The following is a 15,383-nucleotide window of genomic DNA, read 5'->3' on the forward strand; positions in this document are numbered from 1 at the left end:
ATATTTAGAATTTCACCACCACTTTACCCCCCATCCACTGCAGCAGATTGCAATGCTAAAAGGCTGAACTCCATTCACTGATACGTTGACTTCACTCCTTCGTAAGCCACTTCACTCACCGTGTTGTTCCTCCATCCTATCCTGCTCCTCCAGAACACCATGAAGCGAGGGAAGCAGATCCTGAGCGAGAAGAGCTTCGGCACGGCGGGCATCCAGGAGCGCATCATGGAGGTGAAGGGCGAGTGGAAGAGGCTGGAGGACCAGGCCGCGCAGCGTCTGGGCCACCTGCAGGAGGCGCTCAGCTTTTTCCAGTTCTCCACGGAGACGGACGACCTGGTGGCTTGGCTGCAGGACGCCTACCGCCTGGTCTCCAGCGAGGACTTTGGACACGACGAGTACTCCACCCAGTCCCTCCTGAAGAAGCACAGGGGGGTCAGCGAGGCCGTTGACAAACATCGCATGCATGTCGTGGCGCTGCGCAAGCACATGGTGGTGCTGCCTCTGCAGTACCGTGAACAGGAGGTGAGCAGCATATATCTATTTACATACATGTACATATCTGCCTCTATATCTATTTTTTGACCCTTCTCCGTCTTCTCTCCTGTCCTCTCCTCTCTCTGCAGGAGGTGCAGATGCGCATGGGAGAGGTGGAGCAGCTCTACACCGAGGTGGCTGAGGTGGCGGTGCTCAGACAGCAGTGGCTCCACGACGCCCTCGCCGTCTACCGCATGTTCAGCGAGGTCAACGCCTGCGAGCTTTGGATTGACGAGAAGGAGCAATGGCTGGACAAAATGGAGATCCCCGAGAGACTGGAGGACGTGGAGATGGTGGCACACCGGTGAGGCAGGAGAGGTGGAAGTTGTTGGAGTTGTTTCAATCCAAGTGAAAAATAAAGGCTTTGTCCTGTCGTATCCCACAATGCTCTTTGTTCTAGGTTTGAGAGCTTGGACCAGGAGATGAACAGCTTGATGGGAAGGATCCTGGACGTGAACCAGATAGTTCAGCAGCTCCTGGATGGAGGTCATCCGTCCTCTACAGAAGTCAGAGGTTGTCAGGATCACCTCAACTCCAGGTACGGGGAACCAAACTGACTTGTATTTCTCCTGACATTAACCATTACGCATTGGCACTTTTTCCATGCATGCAGCTAGCACCGCTAGCTCCAAAATAATGAACGTAAAGGCCGAACATCGTCGTAGAGATGAGTTCAGTGCCTGAGATGCTCCCTCGTGCTGTTATTTACGCTAACATCCGGCCAGGCCGAAGTGGCTTTTTCAGCAGCCACATTCGTCTGCCAGCAGAGTCCACGGCGGCCGGGTGTCTGCCAGTCTTGTGACCTTGGCTCATGGCGTTTGTCTCGGGGTGAACCATCTGTGCCGGCTGCCTCAGTCAAGACGAGGCCGGCCGAGAGCAAAGGAAGGAAAACAAACAAACACAGATCTCATTGTTGACTTTCTGCTACTGGTCATTCAGATTCAGTGTCTTTGCTGTGCTTACACATGAACACTGTTACACAACATTTTTGGGGTCATTGTGTGTGAGTGCACAATGAAACACAAATATCTCTGTTTCCCAATTTACATTTCCTACCTTTCAAATTTCCGATATAGCATCGGCTGCTGCTATTTTTTTGGTTGAAAATATTAAACATTCAAACGGGAGTTATGAAGCGAACAACAACAACAACAACAATCCAAATGTTGGATCCACAAATATGAACATTTTACTAAACGTGTGCGTCTTCCTTCATTATTATTACAATGTAACATTTTTTATTATTAGTTTTTTGTCTTTAAATCATCAGGATTTGTGTAAGCATGCATTCATGTTTATCCTTAAATTCATACACAAATACATGAAACAAATCTGTGTGTATTTGTGTAAGCTACCTGTATACACACATACAAGCAGCGACCCCCATCCCACGCACACAACCACACACACACACACACACACACACACACACGTTTCTTGTATAGAAGACTTCAGCAGCTCTGAGGTCAGTGTCACCGAGCTGTCTTCCTGCGCCCTCGGCGACTCTGCCATTACCTCATTACAGTCACGAGGGTCGCTGCGTGTGTGTGTGTGTGTGTGTGTGTGTGTGTGCGCGTCTTGGCCGAATAGGTTGTGTACTGAGACCTGCTGGTCTGGAGCAGAATCAGGGGAACATATTGTATGACGATATGGTGAGCAGACCGGCAGAGAGCAAACCAAATCAACCCTCGGGAATCATATCAGGTCATATCTGGTCAGCGTGTCTCTTGCCGGTTATTCAGCATGGCTCTTATCACGGTCGGGATGTTTTATGTTAAAGATATTTAGCTTTGACAGAACAGAAACCAAAAACAAGAGCTTTCATACAGGCGTCAGATCCAACAATAAAAGAGGATTTATAACCATTAAATCAAATAGAGAGCTTGAATATTAGCGTGGTATTAGCATGGTAGCATGGTTAGCTTAGTGGAAGAAAATAAACTCTGTCTTAACCCCCTGAGCACAAAGCAGGTTTAGGTTGTTTCCACTGTAGTATATGAGTCCTGTCCATAAACAACAACAGACTCAAAAGACAACAATAGACAAAGTTCACAGTGCACAACAGACAAAAAACACATGACAAGAACAAACAGCAGAAAATGTGGCATGAAACAAGACAACAAGACACATAACCGACGGAGAAAGATGCTGAATTTAAATCTAAAAACCACAACTAAAGGTGTTCACTAGGAAATGGAACTGTGTTGTGTAGTGTTCAAGCACTAAGCGCTGTACAAGTACATTTTCCATCTTTTGAAAATCATGTCTCGAAGTATCTTCTGTAGAATATAACACGCGGTGTCATTTTACAAACATCAGAAAAACAATAGAGCCTATATATCCCAACATCTTTTTTTACAAGTGTTTGAGGCTCCACCAGCTATATTATATTGAACGTTTTACATATTTACAGCCTCTCCTGTCCTCTCTGCCAAATAAATCAGGGCTTGCAAGTTCCACATTTAAATGAAACATGTTGAATTTAGTGCTTTTGATGAAATATGACATTATTATGTGACAAGAAAGCTTTTTTTTTTACAGCTTCTGGCTGTGATGAACGGTGTAGTTTTGCCGTTTGTTTTTAAGAAAACATGCTTTTCAATCCTGTCGGCGGGTTTTGGGGTTTGAAAGATTTAAGCGATCCAAACTGGCTCTGAAAACCTTTAAAACGAGTCTCTTTGGGAATGAAATTCTGTCGATATCGCACATTTCTCCCTCAGCTCCACATTCTTACTCTGTCCTTGTCCGCCAGGTGGAACAGCATTGTGGAGCTGGTGGAGCAGAAGAAAAATCAGCTGGAGTCCATGCTACGCCTGCAGAACTACCTGCTGGAGTGCGCCGAGATCAAGTCCCAGATCCAGGACAAGAGAAAAGCCATTGACGCCACTCAGTACGTGGGCAGCGACCTGGGAGGAGTCCTGGCTCTGCAGAGACGCCTCTCCACCATGGAGGGAGCGCTGTCCGTCCTGGAGCCCAAACTGATGCATCTCCAGGTAGGGAGTTATGGGAAGAAATACATCGAGGATACGAACGGGTGAAGGAAGACATTCGTTCAAGGTGTTCACTTTGGTTTTTCAAGATACATTAAAATCTGTTTTGATCATTTACATCGTAAACGCTGCTCTTTTTTGAGTCTTGTTAGCCATGACGGCTATCACTGTTAATGTTAACCTTGCAACCTGTATTTATTACAAACAAACCACTGTTGGTGCTGCAGGAAATATATAAGTAAAGTCTCTGTCTGGTGTTGTAGGAGGAGGCCGAGCACATGGCCACCGCACATCCGGGTCGGGCCATGGAGGTGCTCGTGCCGTTCGACGGCATCAGCGTGGAGTGGGAGGAGCTGAAACGCACCCTGCAGGGCTGCGAGGACTCGCTGATGGTTGCCAGCAGGCTGCAGAGCTTCATACAGGTACACGGAGAGGAATCCATCACTCTGAGCGTCCTGAATAGAGACATCTTACTCCCTCCCACTGACACTGCCATGCAACTGAGCAATTGAGGAGCATTTTAAAAAAAAAAATGGGCTCAACAATGTGAAATCACGTTGTTGCCTTGAGTTAGTTGTTGTTACAAGGCAAACAAAAACCATCCCAGCACTTGTTCCAGGAAATAATTTCATCACTAGTATTGATCAGTAACCCACACAGACTCATTACGCTCTGAACATTTTGTGCTATTGAGCAAAATAAACCTTCTCTGCCTATATAAACGTTGAGAAACGTCCCAGAAAGAGGTGCAGGAGACAATTCTATCAACCAGCAAATAGAAATGCATTAGAGTCTGGATTTTAAGATCCACAACGACAAACATGGAGAAAATTGTGCTGGAGAAATTGGTTTTAAGGGGTTCAACAAGCGGGAATTCGCAATAGCTTCAATCAAGTACATGCATGTATTCACAAACACAACCCCACAAACAGGTCTACGGCAAATTTCCACCTCATTGATTGATTTTGGGATGGACCGATGGATAATTGATGGGATGGGATGAGCTTTACTGTAGACCAAGAAAAGAATTGATTCATCGTAGCTCATGTTCGTCTCCCCGACTGTCAGGACCTGGACTCTTTCCTCACCTGGTTGGTCCAGACGCAGACGGCCGCCGCCTCAGACCAGCTTCCCAACGACCTGGAGGAGGCGGAGAAGCTCATCAACAAACACGCGGCCCTGAAGGAGGAGATCGGACGGTGGGTCGCTGAGGACAATCAGAGGCTCATTTAACATAACTTCATTCTTTAAGATGACATCATGAGCCATGGTCTCTGTCGTTTTTCCGTGCAGGTACGAGGAGGATTACGAGCGCCTGCAGGCCATGAACGAGCTGCTGGAGTCCGAGGAGGCTCCCCTCCCTCAGGCCGCCCTGCAGCAGTGGCTCCAGAAGCTCGACGTCGGCTGGAACAAACTCCTGGAGATGTGGGAGAGCCGGAGGGAGGTTCTGGTCCAGGCTCACATCTTCCACCTCTTCCTGCGAGATGTCAAACAGGCCGAATCCTTCCTCAACAACCAGGTGAGACCAGCCAACGGCGAGATTACGAGAAGTCAAAAACCTCTGGTTCAGAACATAAATATCTCAAAAACCTTTGGATGGATTGTTCTGAAATCGTCCATCGTTCTGCATGAAGACTGACTTTGTACGTTATTAACAGATTAGCAAAGCTTCTAGATTACGATGTGCTCTTATGTTTCTGTTTTAACATCAGCTGTTCCCTTAACGATGCCAGTCTGGTAAATGCCCCTTAAACAAAACTAAGATGCTGGATTGGGTATCGGCAAGCAAATCTTAAATGTCACAGGCAGATCTGCCCTGGACTCTGAGTGTGTGTGTGTAAGTGTGTGTGTGTAACGTCCCTTTTGGATCTCTTCCAGGACCCAGCTCTCCTCATTAGCCCGGGGGTTTGATTCCGGGAGAGAGGCATTTCTTCTTTATTAAGTATAAAGGCGCTCCAGGCTGTAGATCTCTCGCTGCCTCTCCGCTGTTTCTTCCTCACTTTCAGTTCAGTTTGTCTGCATCCAGAGGCCACAATTGTGAAACATGTACCCACACAATTTTATCCAAATTAAAAAAAAAACATAAAAGTGTACAATTCATGTGGAGACACCGAGTACTTCTATGTATAAACATCCAGCACTAACCTTAACCCCTGTGATCAACTCATCAACAATGTAAAGAGGGAAACTGGTTGCTGCTCATATCATTTTAAATTCCCAGAAGCTCTTCAGGTGTTTTTTGTATTCCACTGAGGTTTTCCCTCGTGAAACCGCTTCACTGTTACCGTCTCCACCTTCCAGGAGTCGGCTCTGGCTCACGTGGAGCTGCCCGCCACGGTGGAAACGGTGGAGGCCGCCATCAAGAAACACAAGGACTTCACCACCACCATGGAGCTGAACCTGCACAGGATCAAAGCTGTGATCGAGGCTGGAGAGAGTCTGATCAGCCAGAGCAACATCTACTCCGACCGCATCAAGGAACGCATCGACACCCTCGCTAACAGGTACCGCACGCCGACGCCGACAGGTTTACGGAGCAGTTCATGAAGGACGTGGACGAGACTGATTTAAGGCCAAAGATCTGGAGTGGAAGGCAAAATCTGTTGAATGTGGAGTCACATTATTATTTAATTATGAAGCACTAAAAGCTAAAAGAAGGTGCATATCAAAAGCGTTGAATTCTCACAGTTACAATTATGTGACGTGTTATAATTCATAGAGGACATTGAGATGAAATTGTGAGCTCAATAAAGACATTTACAGAGAAATTATGTTTTTTTAAAAACAGTGATGTATGATCTTAGTGAACATATAGTAAAAGAAAAAGAAAATACAGATCTTAAAGTAGTCGCCAGCTTGTGAACCTCAATATGTATTTTCTCCTTTAATAAATCTCCATTTAAGAGGAAGTGATGCCAAAAATTTCAGGTTTCTTCAAGCTCGTTCTGTTCAAAGCGAACAGGAACTGCTTCACACACTTAAGCTGATTCTGAAGCACAAAGAAGCGAGCAGCTGTCCGCACACAATGCAACGACAAGAAAAAAGAATCACGGCAGCTTAAGACTTTGAAAGGAGAGAGACCCTCAAGTGTAAATGAAACAAAGCACAGAGAAGAAGAACACAGAGCTCGGCCTGTTTAGTCCACCACAGCCGACACCTGACCATGAAATCTGTGTGATAGCTGAGGTGGTGTGTGTGTGTGTGTGTGTGTGTGTGTGTTGGGTGGGGGTGTTTTTTGTGTGTGTCCAACAATAGCAATGTAAAGAACCATATGGTTTGTAGGTTTCATTTACATTAATTATTTTGTTGGACATTCAGCTCAGTGCAAGGCGGTCATGTTAAAGTGTTTCATTCAACCATTTCACGATTATTACGTTCATTTAGGTGTTTTTTGTTTTTTATTCAAATGATAACTGGTCTTGTTTGCTGTTTGCTGCAAATACAGATATTATTCCACCATTGCCAAGCTTTTAAAATGCTTGTATGTTGGGAATTTCAGTCAGATGGCGGATTGAGAAAAGATATACAAACACAGAAGTGTTGTACTTATTATTTATCATATTTAAAACTGAATCTCCGGTCTCTCTTTGTCCTTCAGGGGAAACCAGAACCGAGAGCTGGCCCAGCAGTGGCTGGATAAACTGAACGACCAGTGGGAACTTCAGAGGTTTCTTCAGGACTGTCACGAGGTAGGAGACCAATAGACTACTGGTTCCACTGGTTGAACGCACTGGAGTGGAATTGTATTGAATTGGTTTAAGAGTATTTTCTCAGGGGAGGAGAAAAAAAAGGAAAACCATCTCTTTGTTCCTTTTTGTCACCATCGTCAACTTTACATTGTGGCGGCCTCTAGTGGCGGCACGAGACATTTGTACATCGAAAGTTTAGTTTCCTTCAATTACCACACTCAAAACATAAAACGGATATGGGATACAAGCCAAATATATGAGGTTTGAATAAAGAGTCACAAGTTTTAAAGTGGAAACGAGTGTTATGGGCATAGAGAGTAAAATAGGAAGATATTTTAATGTTGTGATTCAAGAATAAAGTCAAAATACATTTCAGTAAATGTGCAATCAGTCTGTTTGATTTATTCTCAAAAGTGTGACATTCTTAACATTTTTTTTTTTTCTTAAAATGATGTTTTGACTTTGCAGTTTTACAAAAATCCCAAAGTTGTCTTTTTTCTAAACATTTTGACTTCATCCTAAAAGTTAGACTTTATTCTTGATGCTATTTCAACTTCATTCTCAACATGTCTTTCTCGATTGGTGCCTTCGTTGATTCTCAGCAAAATAAAATATAAAATATTCACACAAATCTAATGTTTTCGGTCCTAATACTCTTCCAGCAGTGTCCTGATGACATGTTGTGAAAAGTTCCAGCCAGCTTGTTTATAGTTTACAATGGAAACGTTTCTTAGTTGTAAGTCGATGGTCTGTATGGTTAAATCTAATAATCTAATAATTTAATCCTGACTTGTGTTGGAAGCTGTCGTCGACACGCTGCTCACACTTCAGACTCTGCCGAGTCACGGCCGTCTTTCTGGGCCCAGAACCTTGTTTAGTTTCTGCAACTTTCTCTCTTCGTCTCCGCTGAATAATTCAGCAGCACATTTCCTCATTACTAATTCAACAGAGGAAGAGTGTATCCCACAGTGTGTACATGTGTGTACGTGTGTTGGTGTGTGTGCGTCAACCATACATCTCTCTGTCGGCTGGCATGTGGGATGCGTGTCTGTCGGAATACAGTATGCATGAGGAGACTTCCCCCGACCGTGTGTGTGTGTGTGTGTGTGTGAGTGTGTGTGTGTGTGTGTGCTGCCAACAGTGGGCGAGTGACACTGCGTCAGACTGGAGGAACCCGAGCTCTCGGCTGCCAGGGAGTGTTCTTCTGCTCGGTCAATGCTGCGTCCTCGTGTTTCCTCCGTTCACCCGCCAACACATCAACACTCCAATCTTCATACGATCGGATATTTTTGTACAGTACAAGACAGTCCCGCCCGAGGCTGATGATTTTGGACAGAAGCCTGGTGGTTCGTTTGTACAAACTTGTGTCTTTTCATTGGTTGTCAGACAAAAAAAGACTATTCCAGTGATGATAAGTTGATGATAAGGTGCTGCAGGAAGCCGTCAGAGTTCACCTTGGACAACAAAGGCTCTCATGTCGCGGCACTCGCTGCTGTTTTAGACATATTTCTTGGGTTTATTATGTATTTCATGCCTCCGTGCAGGAAAATAACAATATTATCGGGTTGTCCGTCCTTCTGTTGGACCCACAGGCCAACTGATCAGAATGTGGTGGTCAATCATGGGAAGTCATGACATGTTGAACAGATGGATGCAAACTGCAACTCGACTGGTCGGCGGGGGCATACAGCCGCGAGGTGCTAGTTGTACTCATTCAGTTGTTTAATTACTTCCTAATTTCTGATTTCAGTGGAAGAAGAAGCGACAGTATTTCTGCAGTGGAGTAGCATTTCGCTCACTTAAATAATGATTTGTTCTTTTACTTAACTTGACCCAGTGGTTCTCGAACTGTTTCTGTCACGCCCCACTTTGGAGGAAGCAAAATGTTCCACCGCCCCAACAACATGGGAACAAAATGGTCCAACTATTTGTGACTCCTCCATCCGTGCTTTTTTAATTAATAGATTAAAGAAATCCCTTTCAAGTGAACCAGATTGCTCCATCTGACAAAAACTAAAAAAACATGTGCAATCACTTTGTTTAATCAATGCAAATAAAGTTATATATGTGCAAAAAATAACTCATATTTGGATGCTGTTTTCTCCCCATAGTTTCATGTTGAAGTGCCCTTGAGCAAGGCACTGAAGCCCCAGAGCTTCACAGCATCTCAAAGCTGCTTTACTACTAAGGATGGTGACATGCAGAGAAATATTCCCCCACTGTGGGATTAATAAAGTATTCTTTAAAAGAAAAAGGAAGAATCTGCATCTCCCCCCGCGCCCCACCTGTAATACCTCCGCGAGCCACTAGAGGGTCGCGCCCCACAGTTTGAGAACCACTGACTTTACCCAAACCTGGGAAAGCCCCCTTACCTCCCAACAACCTCTCACACACTCCTCCCTCTCGTCTCTCATTCCATTATTTTACAACCTCCAGGGGGTCGTCAGCCGGTGACCCTCCACGACCCCTGCAGCCGGTGTGTTCATGCACAGGGACACACACTCCTGTTTGCCTCTGCATGCGTGTGTGTGTGTGTGTGTGTGTGTGTGTGTGTGCGGCGTCTTTAATCATGTCTCTTGGCGTGTGCTGATAGCTCCAGGAAGAGGAAGACAAACAGAGGGTCCTCTTAAAGAGAAGAGAGCAGTTCTATCCATCCATCTCCCTGCTCTCTCCAGTCCAACTACCTGTCCATCTCTTCCCACTATCATCCCGCCTCTTCTTTGGGTCTCTCTCTCTCTCTCTCTCTCTCTCTCTCTCTCTCTCTCTCTCTCTCTCTCTCTCTCTCTCTCTCTCTCTCTCTCTCCCTCCCTCTTTCTTTTCTCACTGCTTTACCACTGCAGCAGAGTAAGACGAGCCGGAGACGGAGAGTACGGCTGCCTGGTACTGCTGCAGAGAGGGGGACGTTAGAGGGAGGGGGGGGGGGGGGTAGTGTGTGTGGGACGCACACACACACACACACACACACACACACACACACAAGCAGCAATAGTGGCGCTTGTGAGCTGGATAACCTGCACGTTTCAGTCCCAAAATGAAATCTCTTTTTGGGTCTCTCTTGTCCTGCTCACTCGTCTCCATCCTCCTGCTTTGACACCCTTTAAGTCCCGCCCCCTCCCTCCTCCCCCCCCCCTCCTAGCCCCTCCTCCAGTCCAGCACCATTAGCTGTGATCAGTGAGCCCTGGATCCTCACCCCCCCAAAAAAACAAATTCCCAATCCCAGACCTTGGCTCCTCCCTCTCCTCCTCCTCTTCCACCTCGTCTCTCCAACCAGCAGCCGGGCGCTCGCTCGCTGAAAAGGTGCGAGCCGTGGGGAGGGGGGGCGTGGGGGGGGGGGGGGGGGGCACTGGTCGGCTGCCTGCCAATTTATTGTGTTGGGGGAGGATTATTTTTTTCTTCTTCTCTTTCTCTCCTCTCAGTCCTACTCGTTCTTGCTATTTCAGTCGTCACTGGTCCGCCCCTCCTCTCGCTCTCTCTCTCCATCTCTCTCTCTCTCTCTCTCTCTCTCCTCGTTGAGCGAATCCTCAACAACATAGCGAGGAGAGAGAGGTTGAGAGATAGAGAGAAAGGGGGGAGAAGGAGGGAGCGCAGCCTCAGTTTGAAGTCTCCAGTCTGTCTCCTCAGCCTCCAGCATTGTTGTTATTTACCCTACCGCTTGGCATTTTCCTTCTCTCTCTCTCTCTCTCTCTCTCTCTCTCTCTCTCTCTCTCTCTCTCTCTCTCTCCATCTGGCTCTGCGGGTGAAGAGAGTGTCTTTGCGTGTGTGTGTGGCGGCGGACCTGCGAGGATGCGGACACCCGTGGCTCCCAGCAGCCGCGTCAATCCCGCCGGCTTGTTCCCGTTAAGCGCTCCACAGCTGGGTTAAGAGGGCGGAGGTGGAGGTGTGTGGGGGTGGAGGAGGGAGGGGGTGCTGCGCGGGTGGAAGCGTCGCTGACAGGTGTGAGGTCGCCGGTGACGGAGATGCGAGGGCGCCGATGCTGACCTGAATATCTCAGGTGATCTGGTCAGCGCTGATTTTACTCTGTGATGGACAGCAGACGTGTGTGTGTGTGTGTGTGTGTGTTTGTGTTTGTGTTTGGCTGTGTGGATGTGGGAGGGGCTGTTTGCTGTGCGGGTGTGTGTTGATGCTGAGGATGTGGTGGCTGTGTGTGTGTGTACATGTGAAATGTCGCCGCCATGCTTGTTGGTACACGTGTGTCTGCCGGGCATCATTCAATATTCACGTGTGTGTGTTTGACCTTGCGTTTCCCACCGTGCGTTCGTCTACAACACACATGACCCGGTTTATCTGTAGAAAATGTACACGTGTGTGATGATGATGTGGTGTAGGTGTTTGTGTGTGTGTGTGTGTGTGTGTGTGTATTGTGCAGCCGAGCATACAGTATGATTTCTAGAAAGTGGACTCAATGTGTTTGCCCCTATTAGTGTGTGTGTGTGTGTGTGTGTGTGTGTGTGTGTGTGTGTGTGTGTGTGTGTGTGTGTGTGTGTGTGTGTGTGTGTGTGTGTGTGAGAGCGTTTTGGTGCATCCAAATCTTTTTTTAATCGGTTTATCCACACTAACAGTTATTTACAGTATGTTTGCTCATCCAGTATTGACGCCTCTCTCTCTCTCTCTCTCTCTCTCTCTCTCTCTCTCTCTCTCTCTCTCTCATTCTCTTCCTGCCTCTCTCGCCCAGCTGGGGGACTGGGTGTGTGAGAAGATGCTGATGGCGAAGGACAGCAGCCGAGACGAGACCCAGAAGCTTCACAAGAAATGGCTGAAGCACCAAGCCTTCATGGCCGAGTTGGCCCAGAACAAGGAGTGGCTGGACAAGATTGAAAAGGTGAGTCCCGTCGGTTGTAACGGGATGTAATGTCTCTGCAATGTGGAATAATGGTTGTGTGTATTTTATGATGTAGTATTTGGACGTATCTTGGAGCAATTGCAACTTGTGCATCAATAATTTGGCATATTTGAAGCTTGGTTTGCTGTCATATGTCGCTTTGAAACACTGGACTCATCAAGCGTTTACATTATTTTGTTTTCCTCCTTTAGGGCATGTAGACTCTGAGCCATTTTCCTCCAATGGGTCGACAGTTTAAAAGCACTTTACTAGCTCACCGTGCTAACTTTTAGCAGAGAAAGCAATGTTGGTGAAGGATTATGCTCGCTGCTGCTGGAGGGATAGATAGCATCACTTTGGTCACAGAAGTTAATTGTTTATATTTAGCATTTTGAAGAGAACAATTACCTTCTGTGTCCAGCATCGCTGCTCGGATATTATCATCAAAGTTGCACAGCTTTTCATTAACTAATGTCAAAGGAATTTTCTATTTTGTAAAAGTCCTCAGCTGTAAACTCACCTAATTAAAGCGTAACAAAGCCAGTGGCAAAGGCAGACGGGGACTTTTAAAGAGAGAAGATGGGCAATGTAACCTTCACCAGAGCGCTGCGTCCTCATGAGATCTGCTTCATATTAAGGAGATTCATACGGAAACATCAGTTACTCTCGTGGTGTTTCCTCTTGCTGCACACACGTCCAGGTTTTCACACCTCTGGACCGACTGCTGTGACGTGAACCTGGACATGTTGAAACCAGTGTGGCGCTCGTCACCGTACTGTGATGCTCTGTGTGTTTGGCACATTGTCAGAGGCCTCGTCACATGTAACGAGGAAGAAAATCAGGAATTATGAAGCGTTTGAAGGCTTCTATTAATCATGTGGCATTATTTATTTTTTTCACCGTTTGTGAATGGGTTGACAGATGATTGTTTGTTGGCAGGCAACATGTGCAACATACTCCTCTCTCTCTCTCTCTCTCTCTCTCTCTCAGAGAAACAACTCTGCTGAAGCCATTTTAGCTGCACAGAGAGAAATAGTCCCGCAGGTTTTTGTGCAAGGATTGTGTGCGTACATCGGATTGCATTCGAGGCACAAGCCAGAGGAAAATACATAAAAGATTACACAACAAAGCTGAGACAATTCCTGACCTGCAGATGCTTCTTTTCAGGTCATCTGATCGTTGTAACAGTCGCTGGCGAGCGGTCAGCGCTCTCACCCGCGCAGGCTTCCGGTATAAAACTCAATCAGGCTTTGTGATTAGCCTTCAGAGTACTCAGAGTGAGAAACCGAGAATTTTGAGCGGCCACATGGACGATGATGATGATGACGATGATGACGGTGAGCCCATATGGGCTGCTGTTGGTCTCCGAATGTGTGGTGTAAACAAATTATGACGGCACGTCTGCTCTGAAGAAACATCCAACTGTCACTATGCGTATCGTCATGAAGACTCGCACTGCAATGTGATACGTGAAACATTGCTCTGCTGGGTGCATTTCAGGCATTAAACTCGTACTCATCATGTTGGTGTTGCACCGGTGCACACGGCTGACTGCGGCGTCACGGCTCGGTTCTCTGCCGTCTCGCCCCGGACAGGGCTGCAAACTGAACTCGCCTGCTGGGAGCTAATGGAGCCATGCGTCGTGCGTTATCTGTGCATCGTACTCCAAGATTTCCTATCGCACGGTCAAAGCTGTAGAATTGATTAGTCCGTTACTGGATCAGCAGAAAGGTGGAGAACGATGAGGACTTCTCAAACCGAGCATGTTCTGCTGTTACTAAACATTAAAGGAAACTTGGGCTCTGGACTGTTGCTCAGACAAATACAATGTGCAGTTTGAATACACAACTGTTCAACAACATTTCGATGGTTGACTTCTTATTATTTCCTGATGTTTTCCAGCATAAAATAAACAGCTGTTTGTTGAAGCTCTAATTCAAAAGACGGTTAAGTAAGAGGGAGGACAAATATATAAAGCATTTCATTGATGTTGCTAGAGCCATTTAAATGTGCATGTGTCCACTAAATATGTGCAGTGATCAACAAACATCCACCCTAAGATAATATAGAGGGATAATAATAATAATAATAATTACTAGATATTGCATTACTTGCTGAAAATGCGTTGTAATGCAAAAAAGCTGAAGCTTAAAGCTGAAATATTTGAAAAAAAATAGCTGAATATAGCTGAACATCGTGAAATATAGTTGAATATAGCTTAAAAAAGCTGAATATAGCTGAAAGAGAGGTTGAAATAACCGTAGTGGAAGTAGTTGAAGTAACCGTAGTAGAAACCCAAGTAATTATTATTATTATTATTAAGGTATATCCGTCTTAGTCACTAAAATATCCCTTTTCAAAAGAAAACACGCTTCTGTTTTTAGAGGGGTTTTCAGTGAAAACAGTCAGAACAGAAAAGCTTCACATAAACTCGTGTTTTGAGTTGAGGCATTACATCATCTCTCTGTCTTTGTCCAATTATCTCGCTGATCGCTGTGACTTTATGGCTGATAATTACATATAGTTGAACAGCTTCACCCTCTGCCTATAAATACTCTGCTCTTTGTCTTTAACTACTGCTGAGAACCCAATAATATTCCTGTTTCCTCCTCTATTGTGGGCATTGTGAGGTGTGTGTGTAGCCTTGTGTGTGTGTAGCCTTGTTAGCATAACAAGGACATATGATGTGAGAAGAATTGGCTGGTGATATACAGTAATATATAATGTAGAGCGAGAGAGCGGCGCTGCCGGGCCTGAGAGCGCCGTTTCCATTATAGATTCATGGGTCATGTGCTGATCTGAGGGCAGATTTGGGTTACGGGAAAACGCTTCCTGCAGGAGAGAGCGACACCAAGTGAAACTAGCTTGTGGGAAAATTGTAGCCGATCATTTATAAAGCGTTAAAAGGGATTTTACGTGCGATTAAATCTTGTAGAAATGCATTGTTTGAACACATGCTGTAAATAATTGGAAGGATTACTTTGGACATTTTGGTCGCCCACGAGCTAAAGTATCAGAATATTGTTTAGTGCATTTCTTTGTTATGTTGTTTTGTTTGTTAAGTATGTAATTTGGCTGGGAGTAAGAAAAGCAGCATACCATCCTACTCAACACCTCATCTTACACTCCTCAAACACTTAAACTGCTCTCCTCTCTTTATGGATTATTCATATATTTATACAAGCAAGCAAGTCCAACTTGACTTTGCAGCCAAATAAAATGTGTGAGGAGTGTGGAGGCTTCTGTTCACACTGCAGGATGAGTCTCCTTCGCACCCCAACTGAACATCTCCCAAACGCACTCAAAACTAAGTTACGCTTCCGGACTTTGACCAAAAGACGACCACGCTAA

At 45.8% G+C, this 15,383-nt stretch overlaps 1 protein-coding gene across 4 annotated transcripts in view; it reads left to right on the forward strand.

Moving 5' to 3' along the window:
- The window catches only part of LOC137790520 (spectrin beta chain, non-erythrocytic 4), a 60,652-nt gene that overhangs the window by 22,959 nt on the left and 22,310 nt on the right, over positions 1–15,383 (forward strand). For 2 of the 4 annotated variants that reach the window (XM_068584837.1, XM_068584839.1), the window contains exons 16-25: positions 154–522; positions 624–838; positions 935–1,072; positions 3,287–3,527; positions 3,788–3,946; positions 4,593–4,723; positions 4,818–5,043; positions 5,826–6,028; positions 7,123–7,213; positions 11,886–12,032. In XM_068584837.1, coding sequence (XP_068440938.1) covers positions 154–522; positions 624–838; positions 935–1,072; positions 3,287–3,527; positions 3,788–3,946; positions 4,593–4,723; positions 4,818–5,043; positions 5,826–6,028; positions 7,123–7,213; positions 11,886–12,032 — 1,920 coding nt within the window. Of the gene's footprint in view, positions 1–153; positions 523–623; positions 839–934; positions 1,073–3,286; positions 3,528–3,787; positions 3,947–4,592; positions 4,724–4,817; positions 5,044–5,825; positions 6,029–7,122; positions 7,214–11,114; positions 11,213–11,885; positions 12,033–15,383 lie in introns of those variants that run through there. The other 2 variants (XM_068584840.1, XM_068584841.1) reach the window with 2 other exon arrangements.

The sequence above is a fragment of the Clinocottus analis genome, unplaced genomic scaffold (genome assembly GCF_023055335.1).
Source record: "Clinocottus analis isolate CAN_PGR_092001 unplaced genomic scaffold, fCliAna1.0.p SCAF_2, whole genome shotgun sequence".
In the NCBI taxonomy this organism is placed as follows: Eukaryota; Metazoa; Chordata; class Actinopteri; order Perciformes; family Cottidae; genus Clinocottus; species Clinocottus analis.